Source organism: Hyposmocoma kahamanoa, unplaced genomic scaffold (genome assembly GCF_003589595.1).
Source record: "Hyposmocoma kahamanoa isolate Upper Pololo Valley unplaced genomic scaffold, ASM358959v1 232, whole genome shotgun sequence".
Lineage (NCBI taxonomy): Eukaryota > Metazoa > Arthropoda > Insecta > Lepidoptera > Cosmopterigidae > Hyposmocoma > Hyposmocoma kahamanoa.
The window spans coordinates 2,749,772-2,765,149 of NW_020653750.1; the positions used below are offsets into that span (position 1 = coordinate 2,749,772).

General features: G+C 33.0%; 2 protein-coding genes across 2 annotated transcripts; both read right to left on the reverse strand.

The window, feature by feature from the left end:
- Nucleotides 1-928: 928 nt before the first annotated feature.
- On the reverse strand, nt 929-2,172 carry LOC113228551. The gene has a single exon (XM_026461897.1). The coding sequence runs from the start codon at nt 2,022-2,024 to the stop codon at nt 1,035-1,037; it is 990 nt and encodes a 329-aa protein (XP_026317682.1). The 5' UTR covers nt 2,025-2,172; the 3' UTR covers nt 929-1,034.
- LOC113228609 lies at nt 2,083-12,326 on the reverse strand. The gene is made up of 6 exons (XM_026461963.1): nt 12,187-12,326; nt 7,855-7,924; nt 4,913-4,969; nt 3,932-4,006; nt 2,620-3,445; nt 2,083-2,086 (listed from the first exon to the last, which is right to left on the reverse strand). Exons 2-6 carry the CDS (start codon nt 7,910-7,912, stop codon nt 2,083-2,085), a joined length of 1,020 nt encoding a protein of 339 aa, XP_026317748.1. The 5' UTR covers nt 7,913-7,924; nt 12,187-12,326.
- Between the last annotated feature and the right edge of the window lie 3,052 nt (nt 12,327-15,378).

The following is a 15,378-nucleotide window of genomic DNA, read 5'->3' on the forward strand; positions in this document are numbered from 1 at the left end:
ATATATCAGTGAACTATGTTTTGATGTGAGAAAATACGAAGGAAATGCAATACGTGCCCAACAAATTACCTGAGAACTTGTTTATAGTGGTATAGCGAGCAGGCACGAAAGAGCTATGTGAAAAATGATTGAAGCTCATTGCAACCCCCGTCGCGTTGAAAAAACCCCGTCGTGAAAGATTGTATTCCTATTTTTGAAGGATAGAAACGAATTTCAATTGAATCTCGAATATCTTCAAAAGTTGGTCGTCCATTCGTAACATTAAATTGATTTGATGTCTGCACAAGCCGCACAAATAAATTCTCTGGCGTTGTTCTTTCTTACCGAGAGTTTCGTGATTAAAGAGACTTGGACCCAATTACGACAAAAATTCGCTCTCAAAAATTTAACACATTAAAGAGGGGAGTTTCAGAAAAAGACTACTTCATAGTTTCTTGCAGTTTATTTGCATAACAAAACATCTAGCGCTACGCCAAATGATGTTACAATTAAATTCAATATGTCTACTTAATTACAGTGTGCTATTGCAATTATATTACCAGCCGTTTGTAAATGAAATGGGATTAACAAAAATGTTTATTAAAAATCATGTACACTAATGCGAGAACTACTAAATTATTCATAAATTATCTCAGACTTACCATACTAATATTTTGTCATTAAAATGTGCCTACCATTCGTAAAAAAGTATAATAATATGATTACGTATCTAGTTACCATATTTCATTACAATCATAGCAATTAAACTGTACATTTTTTTATCACTACAAAACTAATTACAATGTGGTATAAACTGCGATAACACAACGAATTATTCAACGCATCCGTGAAATGGAATAAAATCCATACCTCAAATACATAAAGAATATACCTAAGTACAGAACTGATTTATAGCAGGGGTTATACGCATATGACATTATTTTAATCGTCATTTATGTTTAACCAACTAACTACCACCCTGTTGGTCCCTTTAATTATACAAAAAAATAGAACCATTTTTCTATCTATGCTTTAATACTACCAATAAAGACCATCTACCTTACGGCTGTAACCGCTATTACAACATTTCTTCTACTCTTAGTGCTATTTAACTTTATTGTACTATAACTGAATTTATGTTTCTCTTGGAAATTATTTATAAAATCTGCATTGGTCATTTTCTGGTTTGCATGGTGTTTCAATTCGATCCAGCGATCGCTTCTCCAATCGTATCTTTTACCCATTACTTCTAACAAACGTTCAAAAGTAGGCCAAGTCCATTTTGTTCCAAATTTATCTTCTGTTTGTATTCTATGTGATTCTATTCCGTTCTCTGAAAGTTCACTAGACGAGTCGCAATTTTCCGTAGATGATGTGACTGGGACTGTATTTATATGCGATCCAATATCAGAACTACGTGTTTCGGTAAAATCTAATACCTTATCATGCTTATGCTCTGTTTGATAATATTTCTCAAAGGCTGCTCTTAGTACAACTGGTTGCGATTGAGAAGACTGAGTTTCAGCCGTGGTATTAATTTCATTTGTCTTAGCATTCTTTGGAGATTTTGTTACATCGCCGTCAGTGTTGGAGGCTTCTTGAACATAATTTCTGTAAATTTTATCTATTTTTGAATAATTATTCTTCAAAGGTATAGCGATTTTGTTTTCAGTTCTTTCAGTAGACTGAAGAGTCTCTAATTTACTATCGAAATTTGGTAATTTATGTAGTCTGATATTATTAGATTCCTTTAAGTTATATCCTTTCCTGTACTTTGTTATACTTCTAGTTTCAGTTGTATGAGTGCCTTGATCTCTTGGGTCCTCTTCAATATCAGATGGCTTGTGCGAGTGTTTTGCATCGTATTTATGTTTTTTTGAATTATATCCATCCACATGTACCTTTCCCATTCGTGTATTTGTAGTATACCTAGTATTGTCTAATTTATCTTCAGAATTTGATGTATGGAAAGGTTTGTCATCGTAATTATGTGTATTTTTATGATATTTATTTGAAGACTTATATGTAGTTTCATCAGTAGACATAGCATTTTTGTTTAAATTTAAGTCACTGTCTGCGATTTTTTTATTATTTGTACGATGTTTATCTGGAAATTCAGATGTAGTTTTATGAAATATGTGGAAAATAAAGTCATCATCGCCATATGTTTTTTTGTTTGCGTGATATTTTTTCGGGGATGCAGATGTAGTATTAGATCCAATATTTTTATTAAAGTTGTCACCCTCGTGTTTGTTTCCATTATATTTATTCAAGAACTCAGCTGTGGATTCAGTAGTTTTAGCATTTTTACGAAAGTTTAAGTCATTGTTCTCGAATCTTTTATTATTTGCATTATATTTATTTGATGACTTACCGTTTTTTTTAAAGTAAAAGTCATAATCTTCAGACCTTTGTGTGTGTGTATGATATTTATTTGGAATCTCAGATATAGTTGTATCAGTAATCTTAATATTTTTATGAAAGTTAAAATCACCGTCTTGAAATATTTTACTGTTCGCGTTATATATATTTCGGAACTCTGATGTACTTTTTTCAGTAGTCCTTGATTTTTTATGGAAACTGAAGTTAATATCTTCATGATTTGGTTTGTTTCCATGATAATTATTGAAAAATTCTGACTTAGTTTTACCAGTAGTATTAGAGTATTTATAAAAGTCATAGTCATCATCTTCGATTGTTCTACTGTTTGCTCGATATTTACTTTGTAACTCATATACAGTGTTATCAGTAGTTTTAATATTTTTATTAAAGTTAAAATCATCGCCTACAATTATTTTACTGTTAGCATAGTACTTATTTGGGAACTCAGGTGTAGGTTTTTCAGTAGTCTTAGAATTTTTATGATAACCAAAAAAATCACCTTCATATTTATCTTTATGTGGATAATATTTATTTGGGAGCTCAGCTGCACTTTTAGTCCTAACATTTTTATGCAAATTTAAATCATCGTCTACATATTTTTTATTGGTTGCATGATAATTATATGCTGATTCAGTGGTTGTCTTCATTTCTGTAGTCTTTGAATACTTACTGTTTTCTAAATCATATTCAGAATCGGATGATGTGTGTAGATACTGCTTGCCGCGATTCTGTATTTTTACATGATATTTATTTAGTAACTCGGTTGTAGCCTTTCTAATCTTAGTGTTTTTTTGAAGGTTAAAGTCGTTATTAGAATCAGGTTGTTCCCCTGAGCGGTTTTTCTGTTTATCGTAAATTGTGTCATTAAAATTAAAACGAAACCGCTCTCTTAATGCTTTTTTCGTAGATTTAGATCGACGTTTGGTACTTTTATTCCATTGCTCAGTAGCTTCAGGCCGACGTTCAGTAGTAAGCCAATCATGAAAGGATTTATGGGAATAGTGACGTGTTTTTGGAGAATGTTCCCTCTTTGTCGCTTTGGGGTATTCTTCATAAAAGTCGTCTATGTGGTGGTCGACCATTTCTGTAAGATAATTCAATATATGAGTATCTTAGGCACATTTTTGTTTCGCTGTGCAGGGACACTTTGCATCAAACAAAAGTTTTGTAACAGCCATAGTGAAGTATTTGAAAATAGTTTTCGAAATACCAATAAAATATAGTCTTCTCCCTTTCGCTTTGGTATATAATCAATCGATGTTGATCTAGGGCTTAAAAAATAATTATTTTACTAAGTGTAAAATGTACAGAATGGAAATTTGTAGAGAGCTATAGATAATAGACTCAAGGGGCTAATAAATAATTACTTTCTGCAAAATTTCACTAAATATACCAATATGTACTGTATGCGCGTACCTCCGTTACAAATTATTATAACTGTAACATACACTACTTTGTATATAATCTGTATAAATGATACTATGACCTAAACCAATATGCATGTATATCCACCTATCTTATTACTCAATAATATTTTCATGTTTGGCCTATCAAAAACATACATACTCACCTGCAATATCTTTGAGTAAATCTATTTCACGGACAATGTCATCAATCCGCTCTTTTTTCCTCATGAATTCTTCACCTAAGAAAAGAAGAAGGGTGGATTTAATTATAGATAAAATAAAGCTAGAATAGTATATTGTTGATGATAATTATTGTTTCTTTTATTAGTGCTGACATGAACGATTAGTGTAAACTTTATAAATCAAACAAACCCGTCTTAATATCAGGAATTTGCCTTATTGTAAAACTTTGAGGAGCTTGGTAGGCAGATTGAGGTCTCTATTAAGTAAACAACTAAGCTACTTTGCTAGTTACATAATTATGTGGTAATGTAGTTCTCGTAAAATTGAGATTGTATTGACCCTTTTTATCTAAATTCTGCATCGCGGTGTTAAGAATATCCTCGAATGGTGATTACTTCATGCTAATTTTGATTATGATTGTGAAAGGAACATCGGTACTATCGATTTATTTCTAGAAGCTGAGTTCTTGTGAAAACGTTTACCTGAACCTATGAGATGTTACTGCTAACCTGACACCTTTTAAATAAAACTTGAGACCAACGGACTTTACTCAACGGCTTTTACTCCAATTATTGACGTCAACCAAACGTAGTTATAACCCTTCTATAACAGTGCTTTGATTTGCTGAATCGGACAAAAGTACATGACAATGCGTTTTAATTAATACATTAAATAAGAATAGAAACTTTTCCCTTTAAACTGAGATTTTATTAGATCCAAGTGACCAGTGATATGAGAAAAAAACATATAATAAACAAATTGTATATAAATATATTTAAGTCAGGCTGGTGGACTGATAAATGTAGGTTAAAATCGATACGCGATAAGTGCCAATGGGGTTGACCACCCAGCAGCGTCAAAAAATATGATTTGATGATTAAGAGAGTGTGCAGGATCGTTAGGTTTGGACCGAAAATATAAAGTAAAGAAAAAAATTTCAAAATACAAAACGAACACTTCACCTCTATATCTGTTTGCTGTCTCTTCAGCTCTTTTCTTCCTCATACCGTCACCTTGATCTAAAAAAAAAAGTTTTGAGGATTGATTCTGTAGAAAGATATTAACGAAATAATAACTAACTTTTGTACGTAACGTAAGTATAAACAATATCAGCCGTGGTAGCCTAATGGTTTGACCTAGCGCCTCTCAGGCAGAAGGTCGTGGGTTCGAATCCCGGCTTGCACCTCTGAATTTTTTGGAATTTGTGTGCGAAATTCAATTAGAAATTTACCATGGGCTTTTCGGTGAATGAAAACATCGGGAAAAACCTGCACACATCTGCAAAGCAACTTCAATGATATGTATGAAATTCCCAATTCGCATTTAACCCGCTTGGGAACTACAGGCTCAGTCCTCTCATTCTGAGAGCAGGCCTGTGCCCAAGAGTGGGACTATATATACATATAATCTATCTAATATTTACACTATAACGAGGCTTTTGTACTTTTTATACTCGACTGAGAGCTTGTGGTACATTATAAACAACTTTCGTGGTCGTAACTTTGCTGTATGAAGGTGATGAAGTCTATTTAAACTACACAGGAGACGGCAATTGCAATAATTGCACAATTCAGAATGCATGAATCATACAATATTTCCAAAATTATTGTAGGTACATTATTATTATTTCATTTATGGTTGCATTAGGCTTGTGCCAGTGTCAGTTTTATAAGGATGTTATAAAAATAATGGCGAGGATCGCCTAAAGTATACCAGTTGCAAATATTATGTCTTATTGTACGTGGTTACAGGCAAAGGATGACAGCGTGAATCTGAGTACAGCAATATGGAGTTCGATAGCTTTTCTTCCATTTTTTGTCCTAGCCACATGTGATCTGCTCATAATTGATAATTTGAATTTAAATTGTGAAACAGATTTCATTCTCATTTCTCAAATTATGTTAGCGATGAGCAGCTGCTACTCGCTTGATTGAATTAAATTTAATATCCATTAAATTTACACGGTATATATGTATATGTAGTATATATGTAAGTGCTTGTAATGAAAGCGTCTACGTATTCATAATAATATATTGAGTTTGTAGATAGTGAACGTTCAATCTACGTAATCTACGTACTGTTACGTCCGTCTCCCACTCGAGTGGGCAGATACTACAGACGAATAAAAAGGTATTGCCTTTATTGCTCCTGTTTCAGTGAAATGATGACGATACACTGTGAGTACCATAGTAATTAATTTTACTTTTGGTGAACTTAGAATTACCAGAAAAACAAATATAGTAAAGTTTGATTTCTAAATTGGTTCAACTCGAAATCGAACAAGGACTTTCATATCTTGCACCAAAAAGGTAGCAGCACCATGAGCATCATATATTACAAAACCTTATAATGACATTGGTTTGAAAATCCTTATTATTTAATTACAATCGAGCCCACAACGACATTTATTTATCTCTTTGTTTTAAATTACACCATATATCAATAAAAAATAATAATAATAATAATAATAACGCACATACTCAACGTAGCCCCGCACTAGGAAAACCCTGTGTCGCGGGTACCATGAACACACACATAGACAACAACAAATTACACCCAAACTCACTAGAGAAATAAATGTAGGCCATACAAATATTTCTCCCAGGCCGGGAATCGAAGAATTTAACAATATTTAATTCTGAGAAAGAGCAGGTTAACTGAAATATCTCTCATAGAATACCAAATCAAAATAAAGTCAAAATGATATAATTAGAACTCATTTGGAAGGCGACAGATATTAAAATATTCATAATGCAATGCATTTTTCAATGTTCTTCCTTAGCTGACTTGGAGCAAATCTCATTACAGCTTCCGACAATTTTAAATTGATGTCTGAGAACATACTTTTTTATTCTCATTAGAAGTTTTTTACGATCTCAGGCATAAAAATCCGAAATTCATCTTTGAAAAGGTTTACTGTTTCGTCATCTGCAAATTTTATTCACATTATTTTATAAACGGTTTATAAAAAGTCATGAAGAAATGGTACAGCATTTAGGCATTTACGATTGTTATTGATCATTCTACAATCAGAGAAAAATACAATACACGTGAAACTCTTTTACAAAGTGGTTTACATCGTATGATGACTTGTTTAAAAGGATTGTCCCATGGTGCACGACGAGCTCATTACACATTTTACATGTTGATGTTTATTATTGTTATCAACCTATACGTCCCACTGCTGGGCACGAGTCTCTTCTCAGACGTGGGTTGTGAACCTACTTCGACGTGAAGATTTCATCACGATGTTTACGTTCTTTGAAAACTTCATGATAAGTTTCAAATTAAATTTCGCACCTAAATTCCGAGAAATTCAGAGGTGTGAGCCCGGATTCGAACCCACGGCCTCTGCTTAAGAGGCGGTAGGTCAAACCATTAGACGGCCACGGCTATTCTGAAATGTGTGGATTCTGATTTGTGTTTCCTTTGGTTAATATTTCCAAAATTGTTGAAAAAGTTATGTCTTAATTAGCATAAAGTTAGACTACATAAAAATTTTACGAGTTTTTGAAACTGACTAAACCATGGTCCTATATATATATTTTAATATACATCTTTTAAGTGACATTGTAGCAGTTACTACAGATACATCTTGGTGCGAACATAATAATGATTAAATAGTATAAGATAACGTAAAGATGCATGTAACAAATCATTATAAATAGTTTCTCAATTATAATAGAGTCACATCTTTCTATCAACGACTCATTCATTTTTACCTTACACCACTACTATGGTACAGATATTCAAAACAGGACCACACTTCGTCTGTACGGAAAGTACTCGCAGGACTGTCCTCTTAAACAAAATTTGTTGTACAACTTTTGTGAACTCTCATGAAGTTTGATTACTTAGTATGTACATCTTTGTTATTAATTGGAAACTTGTGAAAAATACTTACCAACACAAATAGTAAGCACAATAAGGCAGCATGTGTAATGCAAAAAAATCTTGGCCATCTCTTGTTCAATCTGAAGCAAATCACAGACATTGTTAATTACAATGTTAAAAAAACAAATTAGTAACTAGAATAAACAGTTGTTATATATTAATGCACGTGAATAATTATTCTACAGTCCCGTGCATTTTTACATATATTTTTATATATATTACATATATTTTTATATAAAGCGAAATTAAATAAAAAGTATTAATTGAAATCTTAATACACAAGGCAAAATTTATATACTCCATAAAGAGAATTGTGTAATGGAAAAAAATATGAAAAATCTGAACCGATGTGTTCCAAGACTTTTTGTTTTTAATTTAGTTCAATGCACATTATATATTTTATACGAATTAATACAACACAGAAGCAAATGCTTAAATTTATAAAGCTAAAAGAATGGAATTGTTTCCTTTGTTCTTCGAACTACTTTTGTTTAAGTAGTCTTAATGACTAAAATTAGCGTTAATTTCGTTTCTCGTTTAAGTATGAAAATAAATATTGAATATATTAGATATTAATTATGTAATAGTGTAAGAAGAGACGTAACATTTTCAAATCATTAAAACGATGGATTGCTCTCTTTAACCTTTACATTAGGGCTAGTACGACAGGGCGTGTCTTGAGCGAGAGCGACATAAAGCGCGAGATACGGCTATTTTTATATACAAATCTCGGGCTTTATATCGCTCTCGCGCAAGTCGTCGTCCAAGCTGGTGGTCGAAAAGGCTCGAGCCTTTTAGCCCTAAATTTAAAGTTTGCGAGTCTTTTTTAAAGGCGGACTCACAAAAGAGTTCGAAAAGGCTCGAGCCTTTTAGAACTAAATTTAAAGCTTGCGAGCCATTTTTAAAGGCGGACTCACAAATCAGTAGTTCTAAAATTGCTCACTATAAAAGGGTTTGAGGCTTTTTTAGGCCGAGGCTTTTTTCAAAGCCTTTTTAGAAGACTGGCGTTAGCGGTCAAAAAGGCTCGAGCTTTTTAGCCTTTTTTTAAGACTCACCGCTTTATAGTGATGGCTACAATATTAATAATAATAAATGGATAATAATAAATATGTCACTACATATGCACACAACGCTATCTAGTCCCCAAGTAAGCAAACTAAAGCTTGTGTTATGGATACTAGACAACCGATAAACGAACATTTACATTTATAGACACAGAACAAATTATCATGTTCATTACACAAACATTTGTCCTCGGTGGGAATCGAACCCACGACCTCTGGATTAGCAGTCAGGATTACTAACCACTACGCCACGACGCCACTATTCTAAAAAGGCTTTAAAAAAGCCTAGGCCTAAAAAAAGCCTCAAGCCCTTTTTTAGTGAGCCATTTTAGAACTAATGTTTTGTGAGTCCGCCTTTAAAAAAGACTCGCAAGCTTTAAATTTAGGGCTACAAGGCTTGAGCCTTTTTGACGGCTAGCAAAAGCCATAAATACAATTAGCCTCGAGGGCTTGAGAGTTATTTAGCTTTTTAGCCTTCTAGCCATCGCTATAAAGCGGCGAGTCTTAAAAAAGGGCTAAAAGGCTCGAGCCTTTTCGACCACTGGTCCAAGCCCAACTGATTCCTGCCTTATTTTCCGTCTTTTATCTATCTTGTTTTCTTCTGTATAAACATACATACAGTGATTAAAAAATGTATCCTTGTCTGCTAAGGATGTACAAGAACTTTCATAATCCATGGTACATAAATAGAACTAATAATAATAAAGCTATAAAATCTGTTACAATACGCCTACAATACGATTTCAAAATCCCTATAACAATTATAAATCAAAAACTTGGGTGTTTTTAACATTCTATAGAATTGGGAAATAAAGGGCACTAAACCCATTATTTTCCAACGCGGATCGGAGACGTTCAGTGCTTCCGCCACAAATAGTTTTTAATTTTACTAATATTATTATTGGTTACTGAAACATAGTACTTTTGCGGTACGCTTTATCAGTTATTGGATCTTTCTGGATGAACCTGCCGCTCAATAGACGCCGTATTGCCTGGAACTAAACTTTAGGCAAGTTACAAATAAAGTTCATCTGTATTAATTAAATTCTAATGAATATTTACAATGTTCCAATTAGACTAGCTGCCATGGCCACGGCATATTTAACCCTTTCTGTTTAATCGGACTTTGTAAAAGGAAAAAGAAATTATTTTCGTTTTTTTAAAAAATTTACATACAAATTTATTCCGGTTTTCTCCTTATATCCGGGAGAACAGTTAAAATTAGATTTTGAAATTGTTCCAAGAATGAGACGGTGAAAGTAAAAGTGTGGTGACTTTTTAATTTGTTCCAGTTTTTTATAAAACGTTTTTATAATAATATGATTTTTCTTGGTTTTAATAAAAGCTCTCGTTTTCCCTTTATGTTTCCGACGTATTGCCAGTTGCTACTGTACTTGACAGGATTATTAAATACTTTTTCAATTAGAATAATGGAAGTTGAGGCACCTAAATTAAATTATGTAAACCGAAACGTTCATGTTTGAAGATATTGGAGAAACAAAAATCAAAACTACTCCCAGCAAATGTTTGCTTGCTGGTATGAATTTAAAGCAATATAATTCTGATAGAGACGTTAAATTTTTTTTACTTTAAATTTACTTTGTTTTGCCAAATAAATGAATAATATAAACAAGCAACGTCTGAATGAAAAGACAAAATTTTTAAAATCGCAAGGAAAACGTCTAAAAAGCAATGGAACCAAATTTATTAATCATTATTAAAGATAATAGTCATCCATTTATTTCATTGTCTGTAATGTAACGTATATAAAAGTCATATATCGACTATACATATTTAGTTGATCGATATAGTCATTATAGTGTTAGTTTTAGTTGATCAAGTGAATAAAGTATTTAACTGACTGCAAAAAGGAGGAGGTTCTCAATTCGAGTTTGTTTTTTGTGTATGTTACGCGATTACTCTGGTATTTGTGAACCGTTTTTGATGATTCTTTTTTTTGTTGGAATGAGGGTACCTCCGTATTGGTCCCATTTAAATTTGAAGATATTCCACCTCAATGGGTGGCAAACTAGGGTATGAATCCGGTTTCGCGCATTTTCCGGTAACTGATTTCAATAAAACTTGGCAAATAGATTTAATTGCACGTACTTTTGTGATCAGTTTTTTTAAAAAAGTTATAATTATTCATAAATAATTATATCTAAGAAATTCTCAAGAACTATGAAGCCTATATGTTTTTAAATACGCCTGTAAAAGAAATGCTCTGGGTGGGATATCGTTATTTCCTATGTGTTTCAGAAGTTAAAACTGTTAAAAACCAAGCATATGAAATGGCGGGAATTAGCTAGTTACCCACATAAAAGTGTATATAGTAGGTATAGGTGTTGTAAATGGATATGAAAAGCCCCTTTTTACTTAGCAAACCTTTCTTCGATTACAGAAGTTAGAAAGCTGGTATGAAAATTACAAACTAGAGTAGTAATTTCATAAAAAAAATAATTAAATAAACAGCCTTGAATTGTAAAATTTCCTTTGTTTCCCTTTAATTGTGTTTGCTATCACAAATTGCAATCAAAAGGCGCGTCCAAAACAAAAGACAAACTCGGAATTTTGATATTTCTTCCATAATTAAAATAAGTCCCTGGATTGACATGCTTTAATGCTATTGTTAATGATTTGGTAACACTTAAAGGTTACCAAATAAACATAAGTAAATAAACTTAGTAATATTTTTTTGCACAAACAGCTTGGTCATATTTGCAAAATCGCAGGAGTTAGTTCCATGTAGAATCAGATCAGATTTCGTGAGAAAATATTCAAAGGACTTTTGAACCAATAAAATATTTTTTTTTAATGTACAATAAACATTTCAACCTAAAAACCAACACCACTTTCACACTAAAACAAATATACCTATACTACTCAAAGTTATAAAGTAACCTGAACCCATTAAAAATGCTACGAATACTTGCTACGTGAGCTACAAGCGTAGCATTTTACGTAGTCGTTTATATAACACTTGTGTCGGCATTATTCACTATACTTTTCGTTAATGCCTTGTGGGGATTTGTGTTACCATTCGCTTTCTCACTTTACAGGAAAATGTGGAAAAAGTGTTTTTATTCGTATTCTAATTAATAATTACTCCGCTGCTGTTTTCGATGAACAAACTTAAAAATATTACACACCGATAAATACGTGTTTACAACAGATACATGAAACGAATTTTCTTGCAATCATTGCTGTACTGACTTAGTCTTGCTAATTAGTGGTATGTATAACATGTTTCTAGTACATTAAAAAGCACTTATACCGACCTTTGTCAGCACATCCAACTTCGAAATGATTAAAATTTATTGATTTTAAATTCACTTAAACTGAACTTAAGGTTTTGGTCGTAAACTTTATTTACGAAATAAACAAACTATCGAACGCACGTGCAGACTGGCTCACCGTCTGTGGCAGACTGGCTCTATGAGGTACTTTGCAGACTACATTTCCCTTGCTACCCTTTCCACGATACAAGTACTATTTACAAGAGTTTCGTTTTGTTTTAAGACCATTGCTGTTTTAGTGACTCAATCCATTTTGCGTTGTGTAGTTGGTACACAATGTAACAAGAAACAGTGTTGCAGTAGTATTATCTTTTGTGTTTCTAATAAAGGCACGCTCCAGCTTTTCACACCACCCCGCAATACTTCCTATACTTTAACCCGAATTGCGTGTCGGCAACGTGGCCTTTTCAGTCAGGTGCACCGGCCTTCTGCTTGGCCCCATAGATACACCGCATTCAACTATTGCAGAATTAATTAACTTGAAACTCATTTGAAGTAGGCCTTAATTAAAATTTTGCTTAGAGCAGCCGTATTTCAATTTTATTGTAAGCTGTTCATACACACTATTAATTTGTAATGAAAAATCCTTCATTATAATTGTACGTCTTTTTATTTGCACGTTGTCGTAAATACTTGTTGTTCTAAAAGGTTTTGTTACAAATTTAAAGTCATATTACGACATTTGATTTGCAATTTAACGAATAATATGCAAACAAATATTAATGAAAAATAAAAAGCGGCAAATAATCCGTTAGGTACTCAAAAAGGTTAAAACATTACCCAATATGGATCCCACAGTATTGTTTTCCAAAAATTTTACGTTAAGCTCTAAATCGTTATTTACATCAGCGATTGTTCATTTATTACCGACCACAAGCGAACGCAATCATGGGACCGGTTGTCCTTTACAAAAATGTCCATTACGGCTACCCTCCTCAAATGGTATCTAAGCCCAGGGCTTTGTCTCCAGCGATATTTTTTTTCGAACCTCTTTTTAAAGGCGTCGACTGTGGTTTGTGCCTTTTTGTAAAACCTCACACGGAAAGCGGGAAGATTTGTATACTCAGACCCTTTGTTGTAAAAAGGAATCTGTTTTTGTCACTTGCTCCTTTACCATAATATGTAACAGGATTAATTATCTTGTATTTGTCACTTGTGCTTATTAGCTTTTCAACCAAAACCAATTTTGACACTCGTTGAGATACGTTTTCATGTTGTCTTATATCTATAATTAGACTACCAGTGATATAATTCACAATTTCTCTTTGAGAGTAAACTTTATCCAACGAACATCATTCAGCCTAAGGGTTTTTTCTTCCCCTCTGTTGGGTGTTATCTAAGCCCACCCGCGACAGCCACTCTTTTCAAGCTACGTGAATTATCGATTCTAAAATTCGGCTCGAGTGCCTTTGAATACGAAGGTTGTTATTTACGCAAATGTAAGATTTTTAGTATGCCGTCTTAAAATTCAAAACTGTGGTATTGCAGAAATAAGTTGTCTCTCGGTTTTAATGTCAAAATAAGATAAATAATATTACAAATATATATTACGTACAATTACTATAATCACCTAATTTTAAACCACTATTAAGTAAAATCAATTACACTAGATACTCCTGTATTTATAATGTGGAAGATAATGATCCCTAGTACAAGTAATCACAAAGAAATAAATGATTTGATTTGATTTGAAGTATATATTTACTGAAAAGGAGGTAATTATAAGACTTGATCCAATCATTCATTACTCTTTGCGGGATGAGCTTAAAATTTATTGCTTATTTTTGATGAACGTGGTATATTGCACCCAAAAGAATAGTAGATGACAGTTACAAATGGCACTAAATAAATTTACCCTTCCAATAATAAAAGTAACTGTATAGTTTTGAAAAATTGGTGAACGATGTGGTTTCTAAGTACATTACTCCAATATTAAAAAATGTTTGAAGTTTTTAAATACCATTATATTCTAACCCTCCAAACTGTTCGAACGATTACCATGCTAGCCTGCCGCACATAGGTCTGGGATTCGATTCTCGGGCCGGGAGAAATATTTGTATGCCCTACACTTATTTCTTATGTGAGTTTATTTTTTGGCACCCGCGATACAGGACAACCCTAGTGTGGTTATAATATGGGTGTTTTTTTTTAAATTTAAGTTGTAATGTTCCAGAGATAATGAGTAGTAGTCAGAGTCACTGAATACATTCTCAAGAATACGTGAGTCTTATTGTTTTTTTAATAACATATATATTGTCGGGACGGACAAGTCGTCCGCCTATTGATAATCTACACGCCATTTTTATTATGTTATTTATCCCGACTGGATATAATACAATTTTTATTAAAATGTCACCTATTCCCAGCCTAAATAAAAGCATTTGATTATTAAATCTATTTTTGTACACAGTAAGGAATACGACTTCCCTAAACTCTATTGGCAATTTGAATATATTTTAAAATAAGACTAATTATAACAAAAAGTAATATCTTAAAAAAATTTTTCTTCTATATCGTAAATTGCTGCCACTTGTATTTCATTTACACCATCTTTCAAAGTTTTGTATTATGATGGAATTCGATGGTCTTTATTTTAGTCAGTGTAACTTTATGACGTACCACAGACACCATATTGAATTTTCCATAACAATTTAATGTGACAATGCGTCGTGCCTGCGAGGCAGCAGATGGACACTCATAACATAAATACGCTGCTAAAATCATTACACTCATTTGACTACCCGTAGTCGGATAAAAAGGGACGAAAAGACATACTTTTTTTAATAATATGAAGTGACGGGACGAACAAGTCGTGCGCGTGATGGTAAGGTACACGCCTGTCCTAAACAGTTGCAGTGTCACTCTGAGCTTTAAATCGCCTTAGGGGCACTACCATTGCGCCCGTCACCTTGAGACATAAGTTGACAAGTCCCATGTGCCTGTAATTTCACCAGCACTCTTACCGCTTTTTCTCTTACCTTACTCTTCAAAACCGGAACACAGTAATGCTAACATTACTGCTTGGCGGCAGAAATAGGTAAGGTGGTTTACTTCCCTGGACGAACTCTTTCACAAGGAGCTCTACTGCTTACAAAACGATATACCAAACAATGAAAACTATTCGGGTGCGCCTCATTTATGTGAAAATCAAATAAACTAGTTTTAATAGGTTTA